Source organism: Lonchura striata, chromosome 1 (genome assembly GCF_046129695.1).
Source record: "Lonchura striata isolate bLonStr1 chromosome 1, bLonStr1.mat, whole genome shotgun sequence".
NCBI classification, from domain to species: Eukaryota; Metazoa; Chordata; class Aves; order Passeriformes; family Estrildidae; genus Lonchura; species Lonchura striata.
The window spans coordinates 12291741-12317484 of record NC_134603.1 but is presented as its reverse complement, the minus strand read 5'-3'; the positions used below and the strand labels follow the sequence as shown (position 1 = coordinate 12317484).

Genomic DNA, 25744 nt, shown 5'->3' with positions numbered 1-25744 from the left:
AATAGTAAAAATTATTTTAGCTAGACACTCGCTGGAAAGAAAATAAACTCACAGTTGAAGACATAGCATGCCTCAGTTTCATTAAAGATATTAAGGATTACCAGCTCAGTGCCCCAGGTGATGAAATATGTGGTTCATACATGCAGAGTAGTCACAATCAGCTGGGAGATAAAAAAATAATTTATTCCACCGTTCAAATGACTTCTCTTCAGGAAAGAGCGGATCTCAAGGACCTCTTTTCTCAGGACCTCCAGATCTCTATGCCAGTACTCAGAGTCACAGATTCACTCTAATTTTTTTGATCATCATGTAGGAACACCCAGAGAAACAAAGAAATGTTCAGATTGTTTTGTGAAGTTATTATTTTTAATTAAGAAACAAAATAATTTCAAAACAAAAGATTATTTTCTAGGACCTATAGACAGTAGCAGATTCTTTAATGTGCCAGAGCAAAGGTGGACAAAGATTAAATGTCTGTGAAATAGAGAGAGGAACATGCAAACAAAGAATAAGGTTAAATGAGTGTAATTTCCTTCTGGCCAAAGCACTGTGAGGTTATTCATCTCTTCAATTCTGCTGATCAAGACATGATGCCTTTCTAGATGCAGTCTATTATAATAAATACACTGCTAAGCTGATGAGTTCTATTGACTACATTGCAAAGGAAACAAATTAAATAAGTAAGAGTATGGCTTTTTTTTTTTTTTCCCAGCCTTTAAAGGTTATGAAAAGTCCTCAAGCAGTTAGTACATACAGATTGAGAGTCTTGATACTCAAATAGTTTTAATCTTTACGTCGTCCAGTTTTTTAATAATTCCTTTTAACCTGGAGGGCTAATTTGATGATTTATTTCTGAAACATTTCCCCCTCAATAAAAAGCCCAGTCTTTCATAAAAAGATATTCAGTTGGCCTTTTACATTCACAGATTTTCTGTCACATTGGCATTCACTTCTACTGGCTTAATGCTGAGTTCAGTAGATCATTGGGACATTGCTTAAATTCCTGGAACTCCTTTCTGGAGTGAGACATAGCCACAGCTTGTTGTGACCTTCAGTTAATTTCATTCTCCTTATTGCTGCACCATCTGCACAATTACAGTGACCTTGGATAAAAAAGACAATCTGCCCAGGTTTTGCAGGTGTCAATGTTGCCCAACACCACTGCATTCATCAGATCATCCCACTGAAAAAGCTGGCAGAGGCTGCCTTGGGTAGGGCTGTTGGAGCAGCAGCACAGTGCCCTCCCAGTCCAGGTGTCATGCCAGAGGAGAGACCAGGACAACATTTTTCCTAAACAGAACATTGTTTTAATCTCTGTGTGCAGTCAGCTTTGTTGTACAGTGGGAATAAACTTCTGGGTATGGAGGAGAATACAGCATGGGACAATATTTGGAAAAAACTTGGATTGTGGGATGCAGATATTCTCCACTGGAACAAGGTGGCTCTTCTTTATGTACATAGGCAAACCATCTAGGTTTCATTTCATCATTTCCTGTTTGCATGAGGCCTGTGCTAAATTTCCTTCTGAAAATACATCATTTTGGGCCACATGCCCAACTTGAGCTGGCTCTGATTATTATGGCACCATGACAATCAGATTTTTTTGTAGTGGCTCAATTTGTAGTGCCTTTTGTGACGCTAAATTCCTCAAAATTACTAGAAAGCTTTTATACTCAAGTGTATGATGCCTGTATTTCTTCTTTAGGGTTTATCATTATCTTTTTTTAAAATTTTGAACCTTATATCATGACAGAAATTGAAGTATTTGATGGGTGAACTGGAATTTCATTACAAGTTGTGTGTGGAGCTTGGTTTGGGAATGGGTGGAAGAAAAGTGACCCAACAGCTTGTGCACATGGGTGGACATTCCCTCTAATCCCTGTAGTGGGTTCTAAGGAAATAAAGGTCCTTTCTAATCTCAAATATATATTTTGCAGTAGGATAACTTTGGAAAGAGATGGATCAGCCTTAACAAAAGATTTTATTTTTCTTTCTTTCTCTTTAGCCGACCAGACACATCCTTCTCTTGGTTTGTAAACCCTTTCAAGTGTTTGTATCACCTGATCTGGAGGAATTACAAGAAGTACATCATCATTGGCATAATTCTGCTTATTCTCGTTATCTTCCTGGTTCTCTTTATCTACACACTGCCAGGTGCAATTAGTGAAAGGATAGTTACAGGAAGAGGGTAGATCTTGGCCCTCATTCTAGACAATCAAATAAGAAAATTTCTGCTAAAAATAAGTCAGAAAAATGAATTCATTAACCTTAAACACATCTCATTCCTTGTAAAAAGAAAAGCAACTATTTACATCAGAAACTGGAGCTCTCAGAATATTGGAATGTCTTCTTTGAATGCTCATTCAGACCCATCCTTAAGGTCCATTATCATTCATGTACATTAATGTACATTAACGGTGTATATTAATTATGTACATCATTACTACTGCAGCTTTATCGACATTATTATTGAAAGTGTTATGCACCTAAAACTGAATTCAAGAGTAAATTCTTCAATGGTATGCAGAAATTAATTTCTCAGTCAAGTGTTTATTATTACAGATGCATGATTAAATATGAAGGTCAAAATCTTTACACAAAGATAAATGTATAATACAGTCTTTGCATAGTTTTGTAATTAATTCTTTTAACTGTTTTTCAACAAATTTATAATGGCATGATTATTTTTAGATAAAAGGTATTATTAAAAGAACTCTAATGTTAAATTGTCTCATTTGGTGTCATGTAGAATTTATCCTGCACCTCTCAGTAAAAATGCTGTGCCCATCTCACACACTCATATATGAGCTAAGTGCTGATGACAGAGATGTAGTAGCAGAGTTGAAAGAACTTTTTCCAGCTGCAAATTGAATATGCTGGTGATCTCTGGAGAAGAGGGATCAGGAAGATGAAGACTCGTCCATGGGCATTGTGGTAGCAAATGATCCTTGTAGAGGACAGGGAACAGGGAAAATTCTGCTGCTTGAAAAGCAAAGGCAAAGAGCAATGGAAAAGAGATGGAGTGCAGAACAGAACAAGCCATGGCATATTAAAGAAAACAAGGAATAAAACCTTACACTGTTTTCAATTTGAAAATCCTCATCTACGTAAGAATACATAAAATGTTTCCACCTGTGTCATGCACAAGGCAAAGCTTGATAACTCATTTACTCCACCTGGCCTTCAGATAAGTGGTTATGAATTTGAAATAGCCATCCAAATCTCCTCCAGTGTCACTCACAGTTAGATCTGTTGTAAAGACAACCTTTGTGAAAATGCTTTCCACTTTGCATCCCTCAAATAAAGTGTGAGCACCCTTTGCACATTTCAAATTATCAAAAGGCAACAAAAAGAGATCCTATGGATTCTGGTAATTCTACCAAGCTCAGGGTGCAGGAATAGAAAAGCAGGCACCTTGATAATTTTCAGAAGCCGCTTATAAGGGAAGCTTGTTTGGTACTGCTTGTACTTGGCCTGCTAAGGCTGTGCAATAAGCCTCTGTTCTCTGGCCTAAAACACAGGTAATTGCATTAGTCTGGAAAATGGATATCAGTGAAAATTCCACAGACAAGACATCTCACCTTTGAAAAGCATTTTAGAGACTTATTTTGGATGGGACAACTTGCTCTATAAGTGCCTCTTCCCCATTCCATTGATGACAGAGGCAGATGGCTAAAGACAAGTTGAAAGCAACCCACCCCTACTCCATCCACCAGACTGACTCCACTGTGTTTCTAAATTTCATCTTCTAAACATATAATAAATATAAATGAATTATCCAGATATGTGAGTGAGTATATGACAACTAGGCATGTGGCAAATGACTGCAGTGGGTGAGTTTTTCTGTTCTATCTTCCTTTAGAAGTTATTATTTTGACCAAGAAATTAAAACACAATTACATGGTTAAATCTGCCCCAGTTGAATGTAGCAAGACAATAATGTGAAAAGGTGTTGATCACCCCTGAGTCCCTCTTCATCTCATATCCCTCTGCACCAGGCCATTGTCTGCTGCAGTCTCTGCTTGCACACCATGTGTGACATATTCCTCTGAAACCATGTTTTTCAATTTTGTGCTATTTTGCAACTGAACCTGTGGGAAATAGAAAATAAAATGTTGTTTCTTCTAATATATTTAATCATACCATGAATTTTGGAACTGCAATTTAAAAGCTACAGTAAGAGTAAATAAAACTATTCTTGTGCAAAAGATGAGAGATAATTATTAATGACTGGAGTATGTTGTGATAGCCAAAAAGCAATGAATCTGAATTTTTTCCATTGTGTCAGGTCAGAGGTCCTGATGTTTCATGGCAGCTGTTGTGTTCATCTGTCCTTACTCTGCTTGTTCTCGTGCCATGGACTGTGGTCTGCTCTGTCCTGATTTTTAAAGAAAGTTCTGTGCCTTGCTCCCAGTCTGCAAACTGCACTGGACCCAGCAGATTGGTCTCATAGTGACTAATGACTATGTTAAAATGACTTTTATATTTGGAAGGAAGAAAGTCCTTGACAAGGTGATATAAGAATTTTCTTTTTTCATATTTTAGTCACAGAAAGGTTTTTGGTTGCCAGGCAGAGTCCTCATTGCTCTGTGTGCCAGCTGCCAGCTCCAAAAGGATTTTTATAATCTTAGCTGAATATCCTGATTGCCATCAGCTCCAAAGTGCAGAGCACTGTCTACTTCCAGACTAATTTATACTTTTTTTATCAGCTATTTGTGACTGGGGAAGACCTCAAGCCAAGATCTGGTTCCAGCCTCCCAGACAATTGGAATATGACAGCCACCTCTTCTTTCCATTTTCTAATTAATCTGTCTTAGTGGCAAACAAATTTTCATATATTTTCTATGGAGAAAGGATAATTTATAAAACTCTTCCAGACAGTCTTTCTTTTAAGCACTTCTGTAATCAGCAATGAGGACTAATCAGAACTACACTGATTAGCAGAAATTTGTGTCTGCTTCCTGGATGCCTCTGCTGTGGCTCCAGGACTCCACAACAGGAACAGAGACCTCCTTCATTAGGAACAAGCCAGATGTTCCTTCCCTCCCTCTGACTGGAGAGTGGCCCTGGCTGAATTTCTGTGATGCCACTGACAGTTCATTACCTGGCTAATTCCCTGTTCTTCCAGAGTGACCTGCTCATCACAGCTCAGACCTTTTTCCATACAGCAGCTCCTCAAGAGGGCTGTGCTTGATCCACCAGCACAAGAGAGCCCTGCTCCCAGCAGTGCCTCCTCCTTTTGCTGCAGGGGTGGCTGTAATTCTTTTCCAAGCAACTGGCTCCTGCCAGGAAAAAGCTGGAAAACTGCAAGTGCACTGCAGGCAACTGCTGCTTCAGAAGCTGGAGTGAAGGGGAGACTGACAGAGGGAGGAAAAATCACCTCCCATTTACATGTCATGTGCAGCCTGCATTTTCCCTCTCCATTCAGATACTGAAAACATGGCAGACCTGTAGGTGATATCAACAGATACTCTAAGATTTCTTCCCCAAATGTCTTTTGAGACAGGGACATACAGAAATTTGGTATCCACTAGTGGGCAAAATTGAGAATCATTGGAGATTGGAAAATACTGTGAGATATATACAAAATTACATAACAAATACAGATCAGAAACCTGTCAGCTACATTTCCAGGTGGGATGGTCAAACACTATAGTTGTACGGTCATCACCTTCTTCCAGTGGACTCCTTTTCCTTTAGTTCTTTGTCATTCTCTGAAGTTCTCATCCATTGAAGGTCTCTGTGTGTCCTCAATCCCTGAACCAGAGCAGTCAGCTACCCTGGGACACCACATCTCAGAGGAATCCTTCACCCACTTTTCTGCTTCCAGCCCAAGTGGCTACAGCTGGTCCTGCAGCCTCGTTTGCCTCTCCACTCTTCATCCTGGATCGAGGCATCTTGCACCCATGGGCAGAGGTTACAGCTGAAATTCCTGCTCAGCCAAGGGACATATTTCAGGGACAAGAAAATCCAGATAGGTTTGTCGTGCCCAAAGCATGCTGGCACACACTGCTTAGCTTTGCACTGCTGCTTAATGCCAGATTTTAGAAAAATATTAGGAAAAGAGCCAAATGCAAAAGCCCATAAAACCTAAGAGAAAAGCAAGGATTTATATGTTTGTTTACTTATTTGTTAGTAATGTTTCTTTTCCCTGACAGATAGTTAATCCTCTCCAGAAACCAGCACACAGGACTAATAAACTGACAAAGCACTGGCCTGTCAGTATGACTGTACAGCAAATAAACATTGGCTGCATTTAGTGCTTGTGATGAACTTTTAATTAGCCATAGCAATAAAACCTCACCAAAGCACTCAACAAAACACTTTTTAAAGCCTCTTGACACTGTCAATATGCTCTTGGCTCTTGGTGTGCGAATCGTTTCACCCAAGAGAGCAGCTTTGCCTTCAACTGACAGCTCTCTGGGCTGGTACCCACCATGCAGATGGATGCACACAATTTGTGCAAAAGTGCTACACCATAGCAGCTTCAAAGGCTGCTTTAGTGTGTGGAACACAACTGTGGGGAATACAGCACAGAAAAGTCAATATATTAACAAAAGAGTGATAATAAGAGCAAACCTTTAGGAGGATTTGTTCTGCTTAGTTAGGGCATTTCTTGCATTTCTTCTCCTTCGTTACGTTTATTTGGAAATGGTCCCAAGCTCAGCTTTGACTGAATGCTGATGGTAGGCAAATCACACTGATATTCCATCAGCATCTATGACCATAAAGTGGATTTGCACATGGCTCTGGAAATTGGATTTTGATGTACCATGGCCAGGTCTTCCTGTTCTTGGCACAAGGAGCTGCAGTAGCTTTTTGTGAGAAGCACTTATGGACTGAGTATTTAAAATGTGACAATATGGAGGATGGGTTTCAAAGCCAGACATTCTGATTTTCCCTCCCAGTGCCATGGTAGAACCTTAAGAGAGCTGAATAACCAGTGCTGCCAGTGTGATCCTGGCTCAACATCTCCCACTGGTGACAGATGCACCCCTGAAGGACATGCCCACCACAGACCTTTGCAGTGTGGAGCCAACACAAGTGCTATGAAAATAGTTGTTGGACAGCAAAGACTTTTCATCCTGGAAAGTGAAGGCTTAATGCTTTCTATTTGTATCTGTTTCTTTTTTTATAACATCTGTGATGGGGAAAGGAAAGATGGAAAGGCTTAATGCTTTCTACTGTCTCCACAGGTTCTGGTCAGGGCCTTTGTAGTTTGTAAAACCAAAGATTGTGCAGGCAGATAAAAAGGGAAAGTTTGGGAAGGACTATATTTTGTAGTTCAAATCCTATTGCAGTGCTCTAAAATTCAAGAGACTGTAGAGCCCCTACAGACCCTCAGGTCAAGGACCAAAGCATCTTTCTCTTCAAAAACCTCACTTTCCCACACAATAGCTCTAGTTTGGTAGCTGAAATTTTACAGATCAGCTTTAGTGGCTCCATTTCCATTTGGTGGTTTGAGAAGTCAGCTGAATTTATGGAAAAGGAAGCAGAGACTGATGAGAACTTGGTTTTAGTGTTTCTGTCTGGACTGTGAGCCATTAAAGTCATCTGCCCACCCAGCAAGAGCTGAGTTCTTTCATCAATCTTTGGGAGCCTGTATCATAAACACACTCCAGAGCATGAGATCTCATGTAGCTGAACTCCCCCTTGCCAAAGCCTTTTATTACTATGTTGGCCAAATGATTTCCTAGCAGATGGCAGATCTTCCAAGGTGGTCTTCCCATTGGAGCCAAAGAGGAAAGTTGCACCTTTAGATCTCCTGCCCCTGTGGTCACTGGGGTGCTGATTCAATTCCCTGTGGCATCTCAGCCTGTGTCAGACCCCAGGTGTCCATTGCTTATGCCACACACAAAACCTTTTTTAGGCACAGAATAAAAGAGGTCCAATAAATGCCTGAAAGGTTGTTCTGTTTCGTTATTATTCAGATATGCTAATTTATTCATGGAAAGAAAATGATCTTGCTGTGCACAAAACTAAACCCTGGTTCCTGCAATCACTTACATTTCATTATCTTCACAAAAAAGTGACAGGTTTGCCTTTGAATTTACTCCCATTCATTTTGCTACCCTGCAAGGAAGTCCCTCATGAGTCCCCATGAGCATCCTAAAGACTCCCAGACAGGTTGGAGGACTGACCCCTTGTGAGAGAAATGTGAGTTCTCTGTTTGAGTCTGGTCTTAAAATGGGTGCAATATTTAACAAGGCTTTCTGATCACACCTTGCTTTGGTCATTGAACCCATCCAGTGGGGCTGAAGGACAAGCAGAGCAAGTGATGTGAATCCTACCTGTTAATTACCTTTGCGTGATTCCTTGCCTTCAGACCTCTCCTTCAAGGGCACAAAGTTTTTCCTGCAATCCCTGATCACAAGACAAGGTTTCCAAATCAGCTCTCACTCACTCCTAAAATTAAACACTCACCATTGCCAAGTGGCCTTCTAAAACTCCTGTTTCTTCTCCCCTGTGCCACCTGTTCCCACTACTGCAAGAGCAGATAAGTCATTCCCTCTTTGGAAGAAAGCAACCTCTTGGGTTCTTCTTTCATTTTAAGTACTGATGGGGCAAGCTCTTCTTCCACAAGCAATGAAAAGCAGACACACACCTGGTTTATCTGTGCTTATCATTGCTTCCTGTGAGGCCAAGTACCCACAGCATGTTAATTACTGAGCCTGTATTATTGACTTTCTTCAGGTATTGGCTGTAAATTAAAATATAAAATCAGATGGTTCACATCTCTGCTATCCTTGGGACTGGGAATCTTGCCTGCTTGGGGAAAAGTGAAGCTTAGTTTCAGAAAATGCATTTTATGAGCAGATTTGGCAGCACAAATCAGACCCAGACCCGGAAACCAGCTCCTGTGCATTCCAACCCACAGCAGAAGCAGGAAGGAGGAACAAGGTCCAAAATTCACAGCTGATCCTGCTACCTCCAGGTTTTGACTGGAGCAGGCTGCCCTGTGGGATGTGAGGCTCTGATGGTGCCAAGGCTCCTCAGTACTGATCAGGGTCAGTGCCTGGCAGCAATAGCTAAACCCTACATGACCTGGTCTTGTCTAAGCTCTATGGGTCTGTGGGCAGTTCAGTATATTTTACAAGTTTTTCAAGGGCTATGATTGATTCAAAACTACTGGCAGTTTCTCTTGTAACTAAATTAAATAAATGATGATCCCTGTATCAGAAAAGCAGGCAGTATGGGGTGGTTTTTTTTCAGTGCTTTTGAGAGAGCAAGGCAAATTTGTCAACAAAAAATGTTCTTTTAACCTGGGGGAGCTGGCAAGTACTTCATATGGGACAGCTCTTTGATTGCACTGCTTATAATTAAATTAACTCAGAGCTTTTACCAGGTTCTTGATATATGAATGTGCATGACTGTGATCTCTCTTTTTTTTTTTTAATCCATCAAAATACCTGTCATTGCAGGGCAATAAGATTTTTTATTCAAGAATCCTTGTGAGTTTGTTTTACTTTACATACTTCACTGAAAAGGAAGCAAACCAAGCAGGGCGTGTGTGCATTTGCAAGGCATCTGCTGAACTGTGTGCAGCTGCAATCATCCTGCTCACATCTTGCAAAGCCCTGATAATGAGACCCACCATTAGAGAAGAGCCTCTAAAACATTGGGATGCCACAGCATTCACGCTCAATTAACTAATTAACAGACAATATGGCTTGTGTGGTCAATCATCCCTGGCACAGTTTAAACATTAAACTGAAATGACTCTCTGCCAAAGCATCACACAGGAAAGCAGTGCTGCTCTTGCTGAACACAATGGGAGTTCTGTTTCTGGTGTGTGTGAGGCATGAGAGTGTTAGATTTCAAATAATCAGCAGACTGAGAGTAGGTGACTTTACTGCTGAAGGCTTTGCAAAAAATTCTCTGTTGGGTCTCATCAAATATATGTGCTTCTCATAGTTTTGTATGTTGCAGGAAACAGTGCACAGTAAAGAGAGAGCCACTGTGATCAAATGCTCTGCTATAAAAAGCTGTAAGTAGCTTCAGTATTCCACATTTGCAGACTTCTGTAGTGCAGGACTCAACTTGAGGGCTGGGGAAAAAAAAGCCCTCAATAAACATCTCTGGGAAAAAAAAAAAAAACCTTCTCTAAACTCCTGCAGTGTGACTGCAGCCCTGGAGATCCATTTCTCCCATCAGGCTCTCATGGTGCAGATTGGAAGCAGTGGGTGGCATGGAGTGGCATCACCCTGGGGACATGGGGGCAGGGCTCCCATGAGATGCAATGTTTGCACAGGGAAGGTGAGCTGGGGCAGCACTGGGGGCAGAGCAGAGCAGCACAGTCTGTGCTCACCCCACCACCCCTCCTGCAGCACCTGATGCAAGGACCTCACCAGCCCATCCTCACCAGGAGACCTGCAGATGCTTATCCAAGCCTGGATATGAGCTCTGGCTTAACACCTTATGGGACATACTGAGATGGGGCAGGAGATGCCACAAAACATTTTTAGCAGCTAGTGGCTGCAAAATTGAACCCTCCTAGTCAAGAGCATTTCAATGCTGGAAGAAGGAACAAACAGTACACAGCAGAGCAATTTGAGTGCCGGTGAAGGGAGAGCTCCTGAGTTCAGATTGTGCAGCAGCACTGACCCAGAACAAGCTGTTTCAATACCCCTACCAATCAAACATTTGCAGTTACGAGATAGAGATGTGGATACAGATCCAAGTTTAGTCCCAGTCTCAGTCAACCATTTATATCTCAAGGGTTATATGGCACAATCAATTTTTTATGTCCCTTGGGTAAGATTTCAAAGTTTAGCATGCAAGTATCTGTCAGCCTCGAGGTATAACCTTGAGAGGCATCCCTACACAAGGGGAGATCGTGTCACACAGCCTGCTGCCCTGCAGCAGAATCCAATGGACCCAGGGCTGCCTGCTATTTATGGAGTAGGGTGATTGACTTAGTCATATTTATACACCTGCTCTCTTTTAGGTTGGCACATGCACAACTAGTCCTTGGCTGTTGAACAAGATTTATGGCCCTCAATTATTTTGTTGTCCTTCACGACCACCACCAGTGGCTATTGCATAAGAAGGAAAAGGAGGAGAGGGAAGCATGTTGTCACAGTCAGGGAAGTGGTAAAACTCTTCGAAGAGTTTGAGGCACTCAGAAAGTGTGCCTTCATAGTTATTTAAATCAAAGAAAAATTTGGTCTCTGGTAGTGAAAAGGTAATGAAAAACTCTTTCAGCTGCTTCCTCTGTACCCCATGACAAAATAAATAAACAGATATTGACTTCCCAGCAGGGCCTCTGTGAGAGGTGTGTGGGCAGGTGTGGGAATGAGCAGTTTGGACAACTCCAGCCTCTGCATTAGTCATTGCTCTCAGTCCCTGCAGAGAGATAAAGCTCAGCAGGGCCGTGGGTTTCCCATGGTGTTGGTACAATAAATGCATCTTACAAAGTGCGAGTCAGGAATTCAAAAGGAAAGCCTCAGCCTAAGAAGACTCTAGAACTGAGGGGCTGCCTAGGAGGACAAGGATCCTGATACATTTGCACATTATCCCTCCAGGACTGTCTTTTGGAGTCTGTCTATATTAGAGCAGATAATCCAACATAACAACAATCTGAGCCACCAATGCTGCCTTCCTGCCACAGGGAAGAACCAGCAAGCAGAATTCAAATGCAGATGGAAAGGGGGCCCATCACAGAGAAAAAGAGGAAGATGGAGCTCAGCCACAGCCATCACATGAGGGACAGAAGGTGTTTGTTCAGGGCTAAGACCTCAGAGCTCAAACCCCTTTAGGTTCAACACTGAATAGCAGTGCCCAGGAAGAGGAGTGTCAACACCTGAACTCCTTTCCCTCTGAGAGCCTCAGGGCATCCCAGCAACTACCAGGGAGGAAAGTTTCTGCACAGATATGTTCTGAGGTTGGGTTCATTTAACTGAGTTTAGGTTCATTCATTCTGCCTTTCTCTTCTGTAAACTTTTCCCCTTCTTAATTTGGTTTGGCTGAGCTAAACCTGTCATGTTCCCATCCCTACCTTGCCTTGTGAGAAGCCTTGGGAAAGTGAGAAGCCTGTGCATCAGGGGAGTTGGAGATGTGCACAGGCAGTACCACTGGGACCTGCCAGCCAGGACAAGGGAGGCTGTGCCTCCTGCAGACCTCCAAGGGCAGCTCACTGGGCAGTTTTCCCCAGGGCCAGCTCCCAGAAAGTTCCTCTCCAGCACCTGGGGGACAACTTCCAGCTCCACACCCTTCTCTCATTGTCTGCTCTTGGCACATGCCTCCCTTGTCTGAGGGAATGAAAACTTTTATGCAAGGCATTCCTCAAAGCACTTGTGTCTTTCCTCCTACAGAATGTATTTTCTGTGTTTTGATCCTGTGAGGCCACTGACCAGGCCCAGCACAACTGCCCCAGCAGGCATCTCTCTCTCCCCACATCTCAGTCAATGTTTGGTCATGACCTGTCTGAGATAACATGAAGAAAGTAGGAATTACCTCTCTATTTCCCCAAGGAAAAAAACTATTATCCTGCTATCATCACAGCACTTTTCCATCAATCTCTTTTGGACAATATCAGATATCTGTTTATTTCTCTTCAAATGGTGATATCACTGTCACATTGTCACAGCTGTTCTGATGCACATATTTCTTACACTCCTATCAGGAGTTCAGGGCATTGCTGTTCTTCAATAGCAGGAATTTCACTGCCGAGACTTCAGAGGCCAAGTAGGCTCTTCCAATCTGCTGATTACTATTATTAAAGCTAACTAGCTGAAGAATTAAACTGTGTTGCAAATAGGTGCATGATTGGAAAAAAAAAAGCCTATTTCATCATGAAGCCAGCCCAGAAGTTGGATGCTGGTTCCATGAATAGCAGCAGAGAGCAGATGCTGTTGAGAAAGGCTGACAGGATCTCAATGGCCATCTCCCCTAAGACAGGGGAAGGTGCAGAAGCTTTCTACAGCACTCTGGCAATAGGAGCAGCTGGTTTAGTGATCCTGGCAGACTGACATCCAATCAATAGCAAAGGTTTGTGCTTCAGCTCAGTTTCCAAATTCAAGAAGAGTGTTTGAAATAAGCAGAGATAAGGGCCTGAAATATGTTGTATACCAATTATTGGAGATGTAGCCACACTTGCATCACTTTTTTACTTCATTTACAAAGGAAAAATAGGCACATGTGAAACATTAAAGATCTTGTGAGCCTTTCACACTCTGTTACAAGTACCAATAGAAGGAACTTCTTCAGCACCTGCTGAAACATCAGTTATTTGAAGAGCTATTAGGGGCTGAGCTCAAGTCCCTGAATGCAATATCTTTTGTTTAATAACCACAAAATACAAATTCTGTTGGGGTATGTACTGAGGTTTGGGGTTTTTTTAAAGTAGCTCCTCCAGTTTGGATTGGATGTCTGGGAAGAGCAAAGACTGCAGTTTTCCCAACCCAAATCCTTCCAGTCCAACTTAGCAATGGAGCCAAGAGAAGTAGAACATAAAATTTAGTTGCAACTTGGGCTGAAAGTTTCACTAAAGCTCAGGCCCAGGGAGATTTCCCAGGCTGGAAAATTTTGTCTTGAACAGTTACAACTCAGCAAACTTACAAGTGCTTGCAAAGCAAATTTTGAATTTTGGGATTAGAAGGATTCTGTCTTCAGAGCAGGTGAGTAGGTAGTAGAACATCTAGCGTTCTCACAGAAAGTGTTTTCTTCTTTCCTATATGTCATTTCTTTCATGTTTCCTTGACTGCTTCTTATCCTACCCATCCTGAGAGGGAAGTGGGTGTTGCTCCTTTCTCCCTCATAGAAACCTGACACATTTCAAGACCTTTTTCTTGTTTCTGAGTCAATGATTCTGAATGTATCCAAATGCGTCAGCTGAGACCTCATTCCTGCTGAAAACGGCAGCAGGGTAACCTCAGGGGCCATGTAGTCTAACTGCAAAAGTCACCTTAATAATTATTCTGGTGTGACCTGCTGAGCTGAATTGCTTGGGGAGAAGTGGGGGAGTCAGGCAGATCCAGTCACTTGCTCTGTTGTCCCTGGTTCTCAGCCATGCAGTGCAGCCAGCCGTGGAGAAGGAGCAAAATGGTCAAAGAAATCAGTTTATTTTCTCCATTGTTAATCCCAGTGGATCTATATGGCTGTTCTTGAAGCTTTGCAGTTGAAAAGTACTTTGGGAGTGCACAATGCACTGAAGAGTGGAACATGTCTTATTGTATCAGGACACTTCTACATCTTTTTGACTCCAACACATCACTATATACAGAGTGACATTATGGAGTACTATATGCAGAATCTGAACAGAGGAGATAGTAAGAAAAAAAATTTCACTCAGAGAGAGTTTCAAAGACCAAGAGAGGGGTAGACATGACTTTTTACATGTCATCTAAATTCTATGTCTTATCCTGACCTCAGGTCAGATAGCAATTATTAAGTGAACTTTGTAGAGCAGACAAAAAATGTACCACATTACAGTATCCCCCAGAGACTGTCTCCAGTGCAAACTCAACTTCCCACTTCTGTTGGTAGTGGATTACTTGTGACAGGCTGGGCAGAAGATTTATTATTATTATAAATTATTTCATGATCCCTCTTCTGGTGCAATAAAAGGCAGTGATTCAGCTATACAGAGAGTGGCAAATGAAAAGAAATTCAGGAGTAGAAGTTTGTTGGTGGAAGGTTTTTGAATCCATTTAAAATTTCACTCCCTTCTTTTTATTTCTAATAAAGTCAGTAAAATGATACGAGCATTCCACTGTGAGAGGCTGCACCTTGACTAACTATAGTCAGTGAAGCTTTTCTGAACTGTTTCTGTTTTAATGTATTCTTTGATTTAATAAGATTAATATTCTTCCACATTGTTTACAGAGTGCTAAAGGTTTTTTATCTGTGTCAATGCAGCATGAAAATATTCAAGGCTAGAACAGAGGAAATGTGTAAGGGAAATTGGTTTCTACTAGTGGAAGAAATTAATTATATTAATTAATATACTGGTTGTGAAATTGATATTTTCTAGAGGGGAAATTGTAAGTGGATATTAGAAGGATATAGCTACATATTAAGTCATATTTAAAGGGTCAGACACAAAGGATTTTTAAGGAAAAAGTGTGATATTACATTAAGCAAGCCCAGGGAGTGACCCACCGTGGAAGAGTTAACAGAAGACTGAGTGAAGTCCATGAAGGGAATGGGTGGCACACACTATCCCAGAACCAGGACTCAAGCACTGGCCCCATCTCTCCAGCCCTAGTCCCAAGCTCAACCTTCAATTGTCAGTGTGATCCACAAATCATATTCCACAAATGCCACAGCTGTAAATAAGAATGGTGCCCTTGTGTTTTCTCAGGCACTACTTGGAGAAATGCTCCACTCTAGAGCTAACCTTTTCCCTCCTTCATCTTCCTCCTTGCTCCTCTTCCAGCCCATTTTAAGGAGTTTCAGTGCTGATATCTCTGTGCCCTTGTCCTGTGAGCTCCTGGGCAAAGAGGAGGCTGTGGTCCTTCCCTGAGGGTGGGATGGGCAACGAGCCCCAGCTCAGCCACACTGCAGCCTTCAGCCCGAGTCACACAGCACCCACAGCTTTATAAAGTAGCAGGAAAGACCAAATTAATCCCTCATTTACCACCATGGACAAAAGAGCTCAGAGTTTTCCACTGATGAAGATTCAGGAGGGACAGAATGCCAATAAGAACATCCTTCACAGCACCAAGTTTCTTATATCTAATTTCTTTCAGTGAGCAATATCTGGCATTCTTTGAGATGCCAAAAATTGGGAAATTTACTTTTTACTCTGAGTTTGCAGCATCGCATTCTTCAGCAAGAAAATTCAACTATTAAAAGTGTCAACCTCCTTTTTTTTTTTTTTTTTTTTTTCCTTTTCTTACCTTCCTTTCCCTTGCTTTTGAGGGTAGGAGGAAGGAAATCAGCAAAAGTTCAAAAGCTTAGGTGAAAGGCAATGAAATGTTCAAAAAGGAAGCAAAGAAAAAAGGTGGATTATCCTAGGAAAAAAAGACAGTTTTATGTGGAAAATGTGGATTGTGGAAGCAAGACTGCACAAGCAGGGGCACAATACACATCTACAGCTCACACCTAATTCAGAAAAAATTATATAGCAGACAAAAAGTACTCTAGAAATTAATAACCAGATAAAATATTTTATATACAGGGAAGAGAACTGATGAAGGAGAACTATATGGGAGGTAGGATAGGTGCATATGGGAGGGCCATTGTCCAGTCCCAGCTATGTCACTGGTCTTCTGGTGATTTGGGTCAGCTGCCTCCCTCTACCTGAGCAAAAGTTAGTTCCACTTAGGGGTTTGTGACTTGTTCTTCCTTGCTTTTAATTTTTCTCTGAGAAAAATAAAACTGTATAACAAATTTTCCACTTGAAAATCCAACATAATTCCTATTTTTTTCTTCTCTCCTCTCTAGGCTGATTTGAACCCTAGGGTAAAAAAATTTGTACTTAATAGAGTCTCCATCTATCTCCTCTCCACAGAAGTATTGGAATTTGATGAAAATAATCTGATTCATGCTCCCACCTAAATTTGGTTTTCTTTTTTTTCCCCCTCCAGTATCCTGGCTGAAATAATGTCTTTATTTCACAGTCACAAAATTAAATATCTTAATAAATCTCCATTTTAAAAAAATCACTGAAATGAAACCAGTTTTCTCGTTCTCAGGCTGTGTTTGGAGAGGAACTCAGGAGAAGTGCTGCCCTGTTAAACAGAACTGGCTCCTGGAGAGTGTTATCTCTGAGTCGTGTGGCAAGACATTGATGGGCCTGTTAACAGGAGATAAGGAAAACTGCCCAGAGGCAACTGCTGCTCAGATGGTAATAGGAAACTTCTTGGTGCTCCAATCTTGGACAACATGTCTCCCCAAAGACTCCTCTGTAGGATTCAGCTCAGTACCCAGAACTTTAAGGTATGTCCACTTTTTCAGAAACCTGTTACTGAAAATAGCTAATACAGTTATCTCATTTTTTTCCAGGTTCTCATGCTTGGTCTTTCCTTCCACATTTGGCCAGCAGATAAGGTCTAGAGAAGCCACCTCTCTGGCTAACAAAGGAATCCATTCATCAATGCTAGCTAGCTGACCTTTAGACAACAAGCAAAGTCTGAACTCTAAAACTGCTTGTCTTGCTTGTGTTTTTATGAAGAGTAAGCATGATCCTGTAATACAGCTGAGCCATTTCATGAGGACTGTGAGATGAGAGCAGCTCTAGCAGATCTGAGCTACTCCTGCTAAGAGAGGCTTATGTGCCTTATAAGATAATGTTGGTCCACTGGAACACTCAGCACATCAACTTTCAGACTTGGCTGAACAGAAGACACAAAAATCCTCTTCCTCTGGGCTTTGCGCTTTCTCTCAATTTTTTGTTGTGGTTTTTTTCTTGTATTTTTGTTTGTTTTCACATTCAGATATGAATTTAAGTATGTGCTCATCTGAAGATGACATTGGAATAGCCAGAAATTATGCTTACACAATTAATTGGTTTCAAGCCCAGCATGGCACAGAGAGAGCTGATTCTGTCCTACACAGAGAATCACAAGATTCAGATAAAAACCAAACATAATCTTCTTTACACTTCAGTTTACTGTTTTAGTTTTTTGTTTGTTTGTTTGTTTGTTTGTTTGTTTGTTTGTTTTTTTAACCTAGCCTGCAAAGCTGGCATCTCTGTAAGACTTGATAAGAGGAAAACTGAATTGATGATCAAGAAGCCATCTGTCCTTAATCTTCCTCTCATGGTATATATGCAAATAAGTGTCTTGATTTCCAAATACAATATTTGCTTCCCAGTATGACTTCATCTTTCCTGCTTGATTATGTCAGAGCTTTTAATCTCAATCATTAATTTAGCCAACTGGATATGATTCTTTAAACACACCCCTCCCTCTCCCTCCATTAAAATTAAATCTGAGCTTTGGGGTTTCTTTAATCTAGAAAAAAAAGATAATATTTTATCTCCCTGTTTCCCCTAGTTAAATCAAAATGTCCCTTTAAGGCATTGATAAATGACTTCTGTGCTACTATTACTATCATGAAGGACTCAAATGGGATTTGAGAGTAACTGCTTTGAGAAGATGTATATCCCTGTGGCTGACCAGGCAAAGACAGAATGACTGTAACTTCTTCCAGCCAAAGACAGCTAGCTGTGATGAGACAAGGTGTCTCACAATCTTAGGAGACTCTTTTGACACTGTTTACCCTGGAGATATGGCTTGGGTCTTCTCTGCTGTAAGATTAATGTGTGAGAAGTGATTTGATTTATGTTTATCATGCAAGATTGTAAAACTGAAAATAAAGTGGAAAGGAATATGACATTTTCTTACTACATAGATATCTTGGCTCTCAAAATTCCAATCCTACAAATGCTGTTTTCCAAAATATTCTGGTGAAACAGCTAACACTGAGTAAATTTGATAATCTGTGGTAATTCAGAACAGGGCATTTTTTACCTGGGATTGGCAAGGGCCTACACTTGGAAAAACTGTGTCTCTTGAGAGATGTACACTGGAATGTGATGGGTAGGAAGGACTGAGCTTTCAGAAGTTACAACACTCTACAAAGTTGTTTCCAGTTCAGTTGTTCTTTTTCTTGTTTGCCTTAATCAAGGCTAACTGGTTCTAAAGCTCTGTAACTCTGAGTCATATTAAGAAATATCAAAAAATAGTTCTTTCATCTTGTTTTCTCACTCTTTTACACAACTTATGGTTGGCAAATGTCCTTTGTTGTCAACTACCTTGGGGAACTTTTCAATCACCAGGTTTGTCAAAGCCATTAGATAAGACCTAGAAGTTACACCCCAGACCAAACAACATCAGTCTCATCCGTACCTTGTAGCTGAGTCTGAACATGACATTTGTCACAGGGCAGCAGGTAGTCTTGATAGTGTGTCAAAAGTAATGCTAGAGAATGCTGACATTTATCACAATGAAGAAAATGGTGCTCACTGCACATCAGTTTCCAAAACATCCACATCTGCTGCTAAACTTGTCACCACTGCATTACCTTTGTGATCAGTGAGAAGAAATGGGTGCTGTTATCTACCACAGACATGGTGAATCAGTCTGCTTCTGCTGCCTGGAAGGGGAAGCTATGGTGTCTAGTTCAAACTGAGACATCTAAAGTGCTGAGTGTCCTGCTGTTGAGGCTCTTAGTGTAGCCTCACCCTGAGCACTCTTGGCCCCAACAATTAAGAAGGAAGTCAAAGTCCTTCAGTGTGTTCAGAGTAGGACAACAAAGCTGGAAACAAGGCTGGAAGTCACATCCTGTGACACATCCTGTGAGGAGTGGCAATGGACTCTGGGCTTGTCTAGTTTGGAGAAGAGGCAGCTGAGCACCAACCTCATTGCTAGAGCTTCCTGAGGAAGGCAGGGGGAGAGGGCTGAACTCCTCACCCTGAGATCCAGTGATAGCATGTGGGAATAGCTCAAGGGTGCACCAGGAGAGGTTTAGACTGGATACTGGGAAGCATTACTGTACTAAGAAAATGACCAAACATGGGAACAGGCTTTCAGGAGAGGTGGTAAATACCCCAAGCCTGCCAGTGTTTAAGAGACATTTGGATAATGCCCTTAACAAAATGTTTAACTTGGTCAGCCCAGGGATTGGTTAGGCAGTTGGACTAGATGATTCTTGTAGGTCCCTTCCAACCAAAAGATCCTGTTCCGTTCTGTTCTGTTCTATGCCGTTCTATTCTTTTCCTAGCCAGTGTCTAAAGACTGCCACAGATACTTCCCTACAGTCCTTGGTTTGTCCTTCTGCCTCAGAGACCTCTGCCAAAGAAAAATGAGATGCCAGCTTGCAGACTTCACTGAAGTGTTTTGAGCAGCACAAGAATCTCAGATAAAAGGAGTTACTGTTATTCATTTCTCTTACAGGTGTCACAATGATATTTTTCTCCCCTGAGGATTGAACTTAAAGTAAGCAGACTGAGAGAGAAAGTAAGAGAAAAGGAGCAGAGGTCAGAGACCAGTGAAATCGCTCTGCAGGATGGTGTGGAAGATGCCAGTCAAGCCTTGTCCTGAATAGACTTTACCCTGACATGCAGCTGTTGCTTGCAGAGGAAATATTAGAAGGCCAGGACAGAGGTGAAGTGAGGTGATGCCTGAACAGTCCCCATGGGACTGGCTTGCTTGGCAGTACTCTGCTTTTGGTAGGACCCAGAAGATACTGAAGAAGTTCTTGTTCCAGTGCCCACAATATAAAACCCCCTGTGAGAGATTGAAATGTTATGGTAATTGGCTTAAACACTGCAAAAGAAGCTGCAACCACCAAAGGCAGTGGGTATCCCCACTCAGATACTCCTCCTGACAGGAACTGGACTGTGAGTCAAACCACTTCAGGTCTAACGAGAAGAGTTTATCCACAAGGAAAGCCAAAGCCAGCAGCTGTCCTGACATTCAGTCCTGGCTGGGTTCTTGGTGGGATGGGCCCATAGACTCATTTGCTGATGCCAGGTTTGCAGACACTCCCCCCCAAGCATGGAGGGAGAAGGAAAGTTTTTTGGTGTGTCGTGTAACCTCTGGTCAGAGGGAGTGAACACCCATCCTGCCTTACACAAACTGAATCTCTTGTAAAACCCTCCACCATGGGAAGGTCACATACACACAGGACATTTATGTGAAAGGCAGCTGAGGAGGTATCATAAACCATCAAAGACACCCAAAGCACCCCCAGATTCATTCCAGAGAGCTGCATGTGGTGGCAAATGATGCAACAGATCCAGAGGCTGTTGCAAGAGACCATTCCAAACATCCCCCTAACAAGGTGAGATACTTGTGTATTCCCACCCAGTCTGAACATAGATTATGCCACTGAACTCTGTGTTTAGCAGGACACCCAGCACTGAGAAGACCAGAAGAGGATCAACAGGACATTGCTGGGATTCAGGGATTGGCGATATTTTCTACTTAAACTGTCTCTCCGTCAGTCTCTTTCTCTTTTCCCACTCCATTTTTCTATTTCTTCCTCTCCTTCCTTCTCACATTTACTGTTAAATACAATCCATACTATTGACTTTGGCATATGATCTCATTTGCACCTTGATCAGGGCAGAAGCATATTGCTAACAATTTTAATAACTGCATCTTAACACCCCCTCCTTTCTGCATCCTGAGTATGGAAATATGTGCACACATACTGCTTTCTCTAACAGATGCAGTGAGCAAAATCCTTTTGTATCCTATCTTGCACTTTTGAGACTTCATATCCGTATTTTCTGTCTGTTGGAGAAAACCTCTTCAAAATTCCTTAATCAAATCTGTCTCTTTATAAACTGCACTGGTTTACACCAGAGATGTATCCAACATTTCCTTTGTGTCTTTGCCACAGAAAAGGCAGTAAGACGAGCAAAGACACTTCTTTACCATAAGAGGAAACATAGGGAAATTGTTCATCCCCTCTGAATGTGTACACAAGGTCATTACTGGCATGGCAGTGTGACATTTTTAAGATTGATCATCTCCTTTTAATTGCACAAACACAGAAGGTAGCATCATATATTATGACTAGAAGTCATTTGCCAGATAGACACTGCAATAGCAAATTAACTTGAACTTCCTTTGAAATTGGAAAGGTAGTCACAATTTATATGCTACTGTTTAGACCACCTACCCATGGGCTATCTGGGGAAAAGCTATTTGAGCAAAATTGGAAAATGCTGCAGAACAGCATGCTGGCAAAATAATCTCTCCTAAGCCAGTATCCTGCCAAGTGGATTTTGTGAAGAAATTTAGATCTGAATAAAGAGATAGACTTCATTTAACTGTGGCTGAAAATATAATGACTAATATTTTTCCTCTGAAAAATATTTGTTTTGCAGAATTCAAACTTATCTCTTAATTTCTTATCACACAGCCACAGGTGAAAATGCCTGTACTGGTATAAGATTTCAGATTTCCTGGTTGGTTTGGGTTTTTTCAGTTTGGAATAGGAGGTCAGAAATGCCAGTTTTCCAGTGGTGGAAACTGCCATTTCTGAGGAACTCAAAGGATGGAAATTAATTGGAAATGTCCTATCCAGACTCTGATTTCAGGCCTACTGCATGCCTTCCATACCCTCCTTGAACAGTTATAAATTTGCAAAGTGAAAACATTTTGTGGAAAAATAAATAACAGAAATGGCAAGAAGCTTCAGGAGAAAGATTAAAAGAGCAGGGTCGAGCTACAGAAGAAACCAAGTGGAAATTAGTCACCTACATACCAGAGTATATCAGGGTGTGCAGCTGAATACCAAAGGATTTGGGGGGAATTTATCTATACCTCAGAACTTTATAGGGTCACATACTGCTGTCAATACCTTTCTCAGTGGAACAGGAAAAGGAATAGGAAAAGAATAGACTGCCTGTCCTCCTGGTGATACACTGCAAAGTGCAGCTCTGGCAGTCCCTATGTAGTTTGGGGACTGAAATGTGGAGTGTTCAGGCATCCCTGAAAATACAGAGATACAGCAGTCCAGGAAAGAGAGCTGGTTCAGGCACTGCTGCCCCAAAGGCAGGGGTCATAATCCTCCCATTGCTAGCTCAATCAGATCAGTGATGTTGCTCCAGATGACTGTAAAACATTGCAGGTTAAATAAACCAGCATATCCACATGGGACAGGAGGTTGTTACTGGGCAGTGCTGGTCTACACAGGCCAAGGTCTCTTGGGTTAAACTGCTCATTTCTATGGGACCAGATGTGGAGAACAGTATGTCAGAGACATTCACCTGGCTTTTCTAAACAGTGGTTATACCTGCCCATTATGTCACTCTAAAGTCACTGTTTAAAATACACTATATAAATTATACTTAAAACTGCCCACTTTTTCTTTCCATTGGCAGTGTCAGGAGCTCAGATAGAGAAACAAGCATTATTGTCATCCAAACTTAGGAATGACATGTCTTTCCCTGTACAGCTATGGTATTTTTGATACAAAAAACTATGTCCACTCTTTTTAAAATGAATTATCTGCAAAAGCATGTACTTTGACAGTATGATTATTGGTTTACATGTAGTATCTAATAAATGAAAATGCTTTGTTCTTCTTGCAGTGCACGGAGCTTTATTTGGTTACACTGATGGCAATTCCTGCACAGAGTGTGTCAAGGCTGTGTGCTAAGAGCCCCTGGGAATCACTGATAGATTGCTCTGGCTGTTGCATGCCTGCGTCTGCCTGTTCCCATTTCTGACATAATCTGGTTACTTTAGGAATAGATCCTTTCCTTCCTTCCTTGCCAGAGGCAACTGTCTCCAAGTGCTAGCAGGGATGAGGATGAGTGTTTCAGAGCCCTCGAGAAACTAAAAAAACCTTTGACAGAGGCAGTAAATTACATTTTACATTTGGAAGAGTATCTGGCCACTAAGTGACCTTGCAAACTGTGGGAGCAAAGATAACATCAATACACTTACTGGAGAAGAGGCAATACTTCATATTGCACATTATCTTAATTTTTCCATGAAAAGGGGTGCTCAGTGGGAAGAGACTTCCATGAGCTTTCCTGGCTTCTCAATCTCAAGACACAGAAAGTTTGATGAAGATGGTAATTTTCCTCCACCTTATCATTTCAAACAAAAATCTGCTGCAGCCACCTGCTTGTCTCCAGGACTTTCTGTTTTGCCTGACAACTTCTATTTTTAAACTGGCTGAATTCCTCTCTGTAAGGAATTGCCACAGCCACTGAAACCCCTCCCAGTCATGCCTCCCAGTTCTACCCTGCTCTGGACTATGGATTACGTTTCCTCTTGTGCTGTGGTCTTGTTGCTATTTTATGTCTCTTTCTCTGGTTCCTGCTCAGCACATGCTGTGTGGAACTGACTGACATAAAGGAACAAAATCTAGAAATATGTCCCAGTTCCTTTTGCCTTCCTCCAGGCTACTGAGCACACTGGATATTTCTGTTACCTATTTTCTTTCCACTTCCTACCACTGTTCTTATTTTAAACATTATCTTCATATTTGGTTGCTGTAGTTTATAATCGCACTTGACTTAATAGTGGAAAAAACCACAGCTGTTCATTGTGTTAGCTTGCAAATGCTGGTAGCTTTCACAGTGATTTATACCTGCAGCCATGCTCCCCTAATACATTGGAAAAATGTCATTTGGGTACTATTGTTCATTCATGCACATAACCCTAGGCCCTGTGGGGCACATGCATGATCCAGGATCTTGTGGTCCTATGTCCATGTTTACCATGAAAGTATTTTTACCACAAGTCAACAACTGATTTGTTTATCATCTGAAATTTTTTAGTAATTTGCTTTTTCTTAATTATTACGCATGTTTCCTCTGAATGAGTGAGGGTGCAGTCAGTCAGGATCAGACTGAGCATTCAGCCAGGACAGGACACCACACTCTGCTGCAGATCTCCTCGCACAGCACACAAAATGTGGAGCATAATGAGATTTCAAGTGCTGTGTCCATATCTCTTTTGGAACACTACCTCCTTTTTTGTTTAAGACATTTTAAACCTGGATTTAATATCATTCCTTTCTAATGCATCCCATACAATCACACATTTGGGACCCACTTTTCAGAATCAAGAACCCCTGCCACTCAATTTTCCTCTGATTCTACAAATATGGTGAGAAACAATAGCTGTGGGAATCTGAGGGTAGATAGGTCAGGACCAAAACCTCAGCTCTGAACACAGGCAGGAGAGAGCCTGCATGTGATCTGTGCACAATGTCATTTGCATCTAGATGGTAAATTCATAACAGCGGGAATTTTATTTAGTTTTTTGTTGTTGGATTTGGGTTTTTTTTCCTCAGTGTTTAGCACAGCCTACTCCTAGTGTTCAAGACAATAATAAATCCTGAAAAGGAATTTGTCACATGAGTTCAGGTCAAGCCAAGCCTTAATCCTTCATTTCCCCAAAGTCTATGATTTCTGTGTCTTTAATCATCTATCTGGCTACATGCTTACCTATAATCTAAATAAAGAACAGAAGAAGGAACTTCATGTTCACAACAGCATTCAAGTCCTTTTCTATCTCTTGTTACTGCTCAGTCTCTGCTTAAAGGAAACTTTGCTCTACCTCACTGATAGTTTAGTCTTTTAGGCAATTATAAGGGAAAAGAGATCCCTTATCATAAAATGTGTCCTGCAGAATTCTATACCACAGAAACATGTCACCCTGTGAAAAAGGGTGATACACCTAAAGATAGGAATTGGATTAATAATAATATTTTCTGTCCTTATTCAACACTGAAACGAGACCATAAAATCATTTAAGTTGGAAAAGACATTTAAGATCATCAAATCCAAACATTAGCTTAATACTGTCTTGCTCACCACTAAACCATATCCCCAAATGCTACATCCACATGGTTTTTTTTAATTCAACGGATGGTGACTCAGCCACCTCCCTGGGCACCCTGTACGATGCTTGACAACCCTTTCAGTGAAGGAATATTTTAAAATATGCAACCTAAAACTTCACTGGCACAACTTGGGGCCATTTCCTCTAGTCTTGTCACCTGGGAGAAGAGACCAACCTCCACTCCCTACAGCCTCCTTTCAGGTAGTTGAAGAGATTGATAAGGCCTCCCCTGAGCCTCCTTTTATCCAGGCCAAAAAAACCCCAGATCTCTCAGCTGTTCCTTATCAGGCTTCCCCAAGATCCTCCTACAGCTTTGCTGCCCTTTTTGGACATGCTCCAGCACGTCAATGTCCTCCTCATAGCGAGGTGCCCAGAACTGAACACAGAATTTGAGGTGTCACCTCACCAGTGCCAAGAAAAGGGGACTGTCCTGGTCCTGCTGGCCATGCTATTGCTGATACAGACCAGGTGCCATTGGC

The 25744-nt window shown here is 41.5% G+C and overlaps 1 protein-coding gene across 1 annotated transcript in view; it reads left to right on the top strand.

Moving 5' to 3' along the window:
- Nucleotides 1-2192, top strand: part of FER1L6 (fer-1 like family member 6) — a 66173-nt gene extending 63981 nt beyond the window's left edge. Inside the window, exon 41 of the mRNA XM_077781566.1 lies at nucleotides 2006-2192. Coding sequence (XP_077637692.1) covers nucleotides 2006-2192 — 187 coding nt within the window. The remainder of the gene's footprint in view (nucleotides 1-2005) is intronic.
- Nucleotides 2193-25744: the final 23552 nt, after the last annotated feature.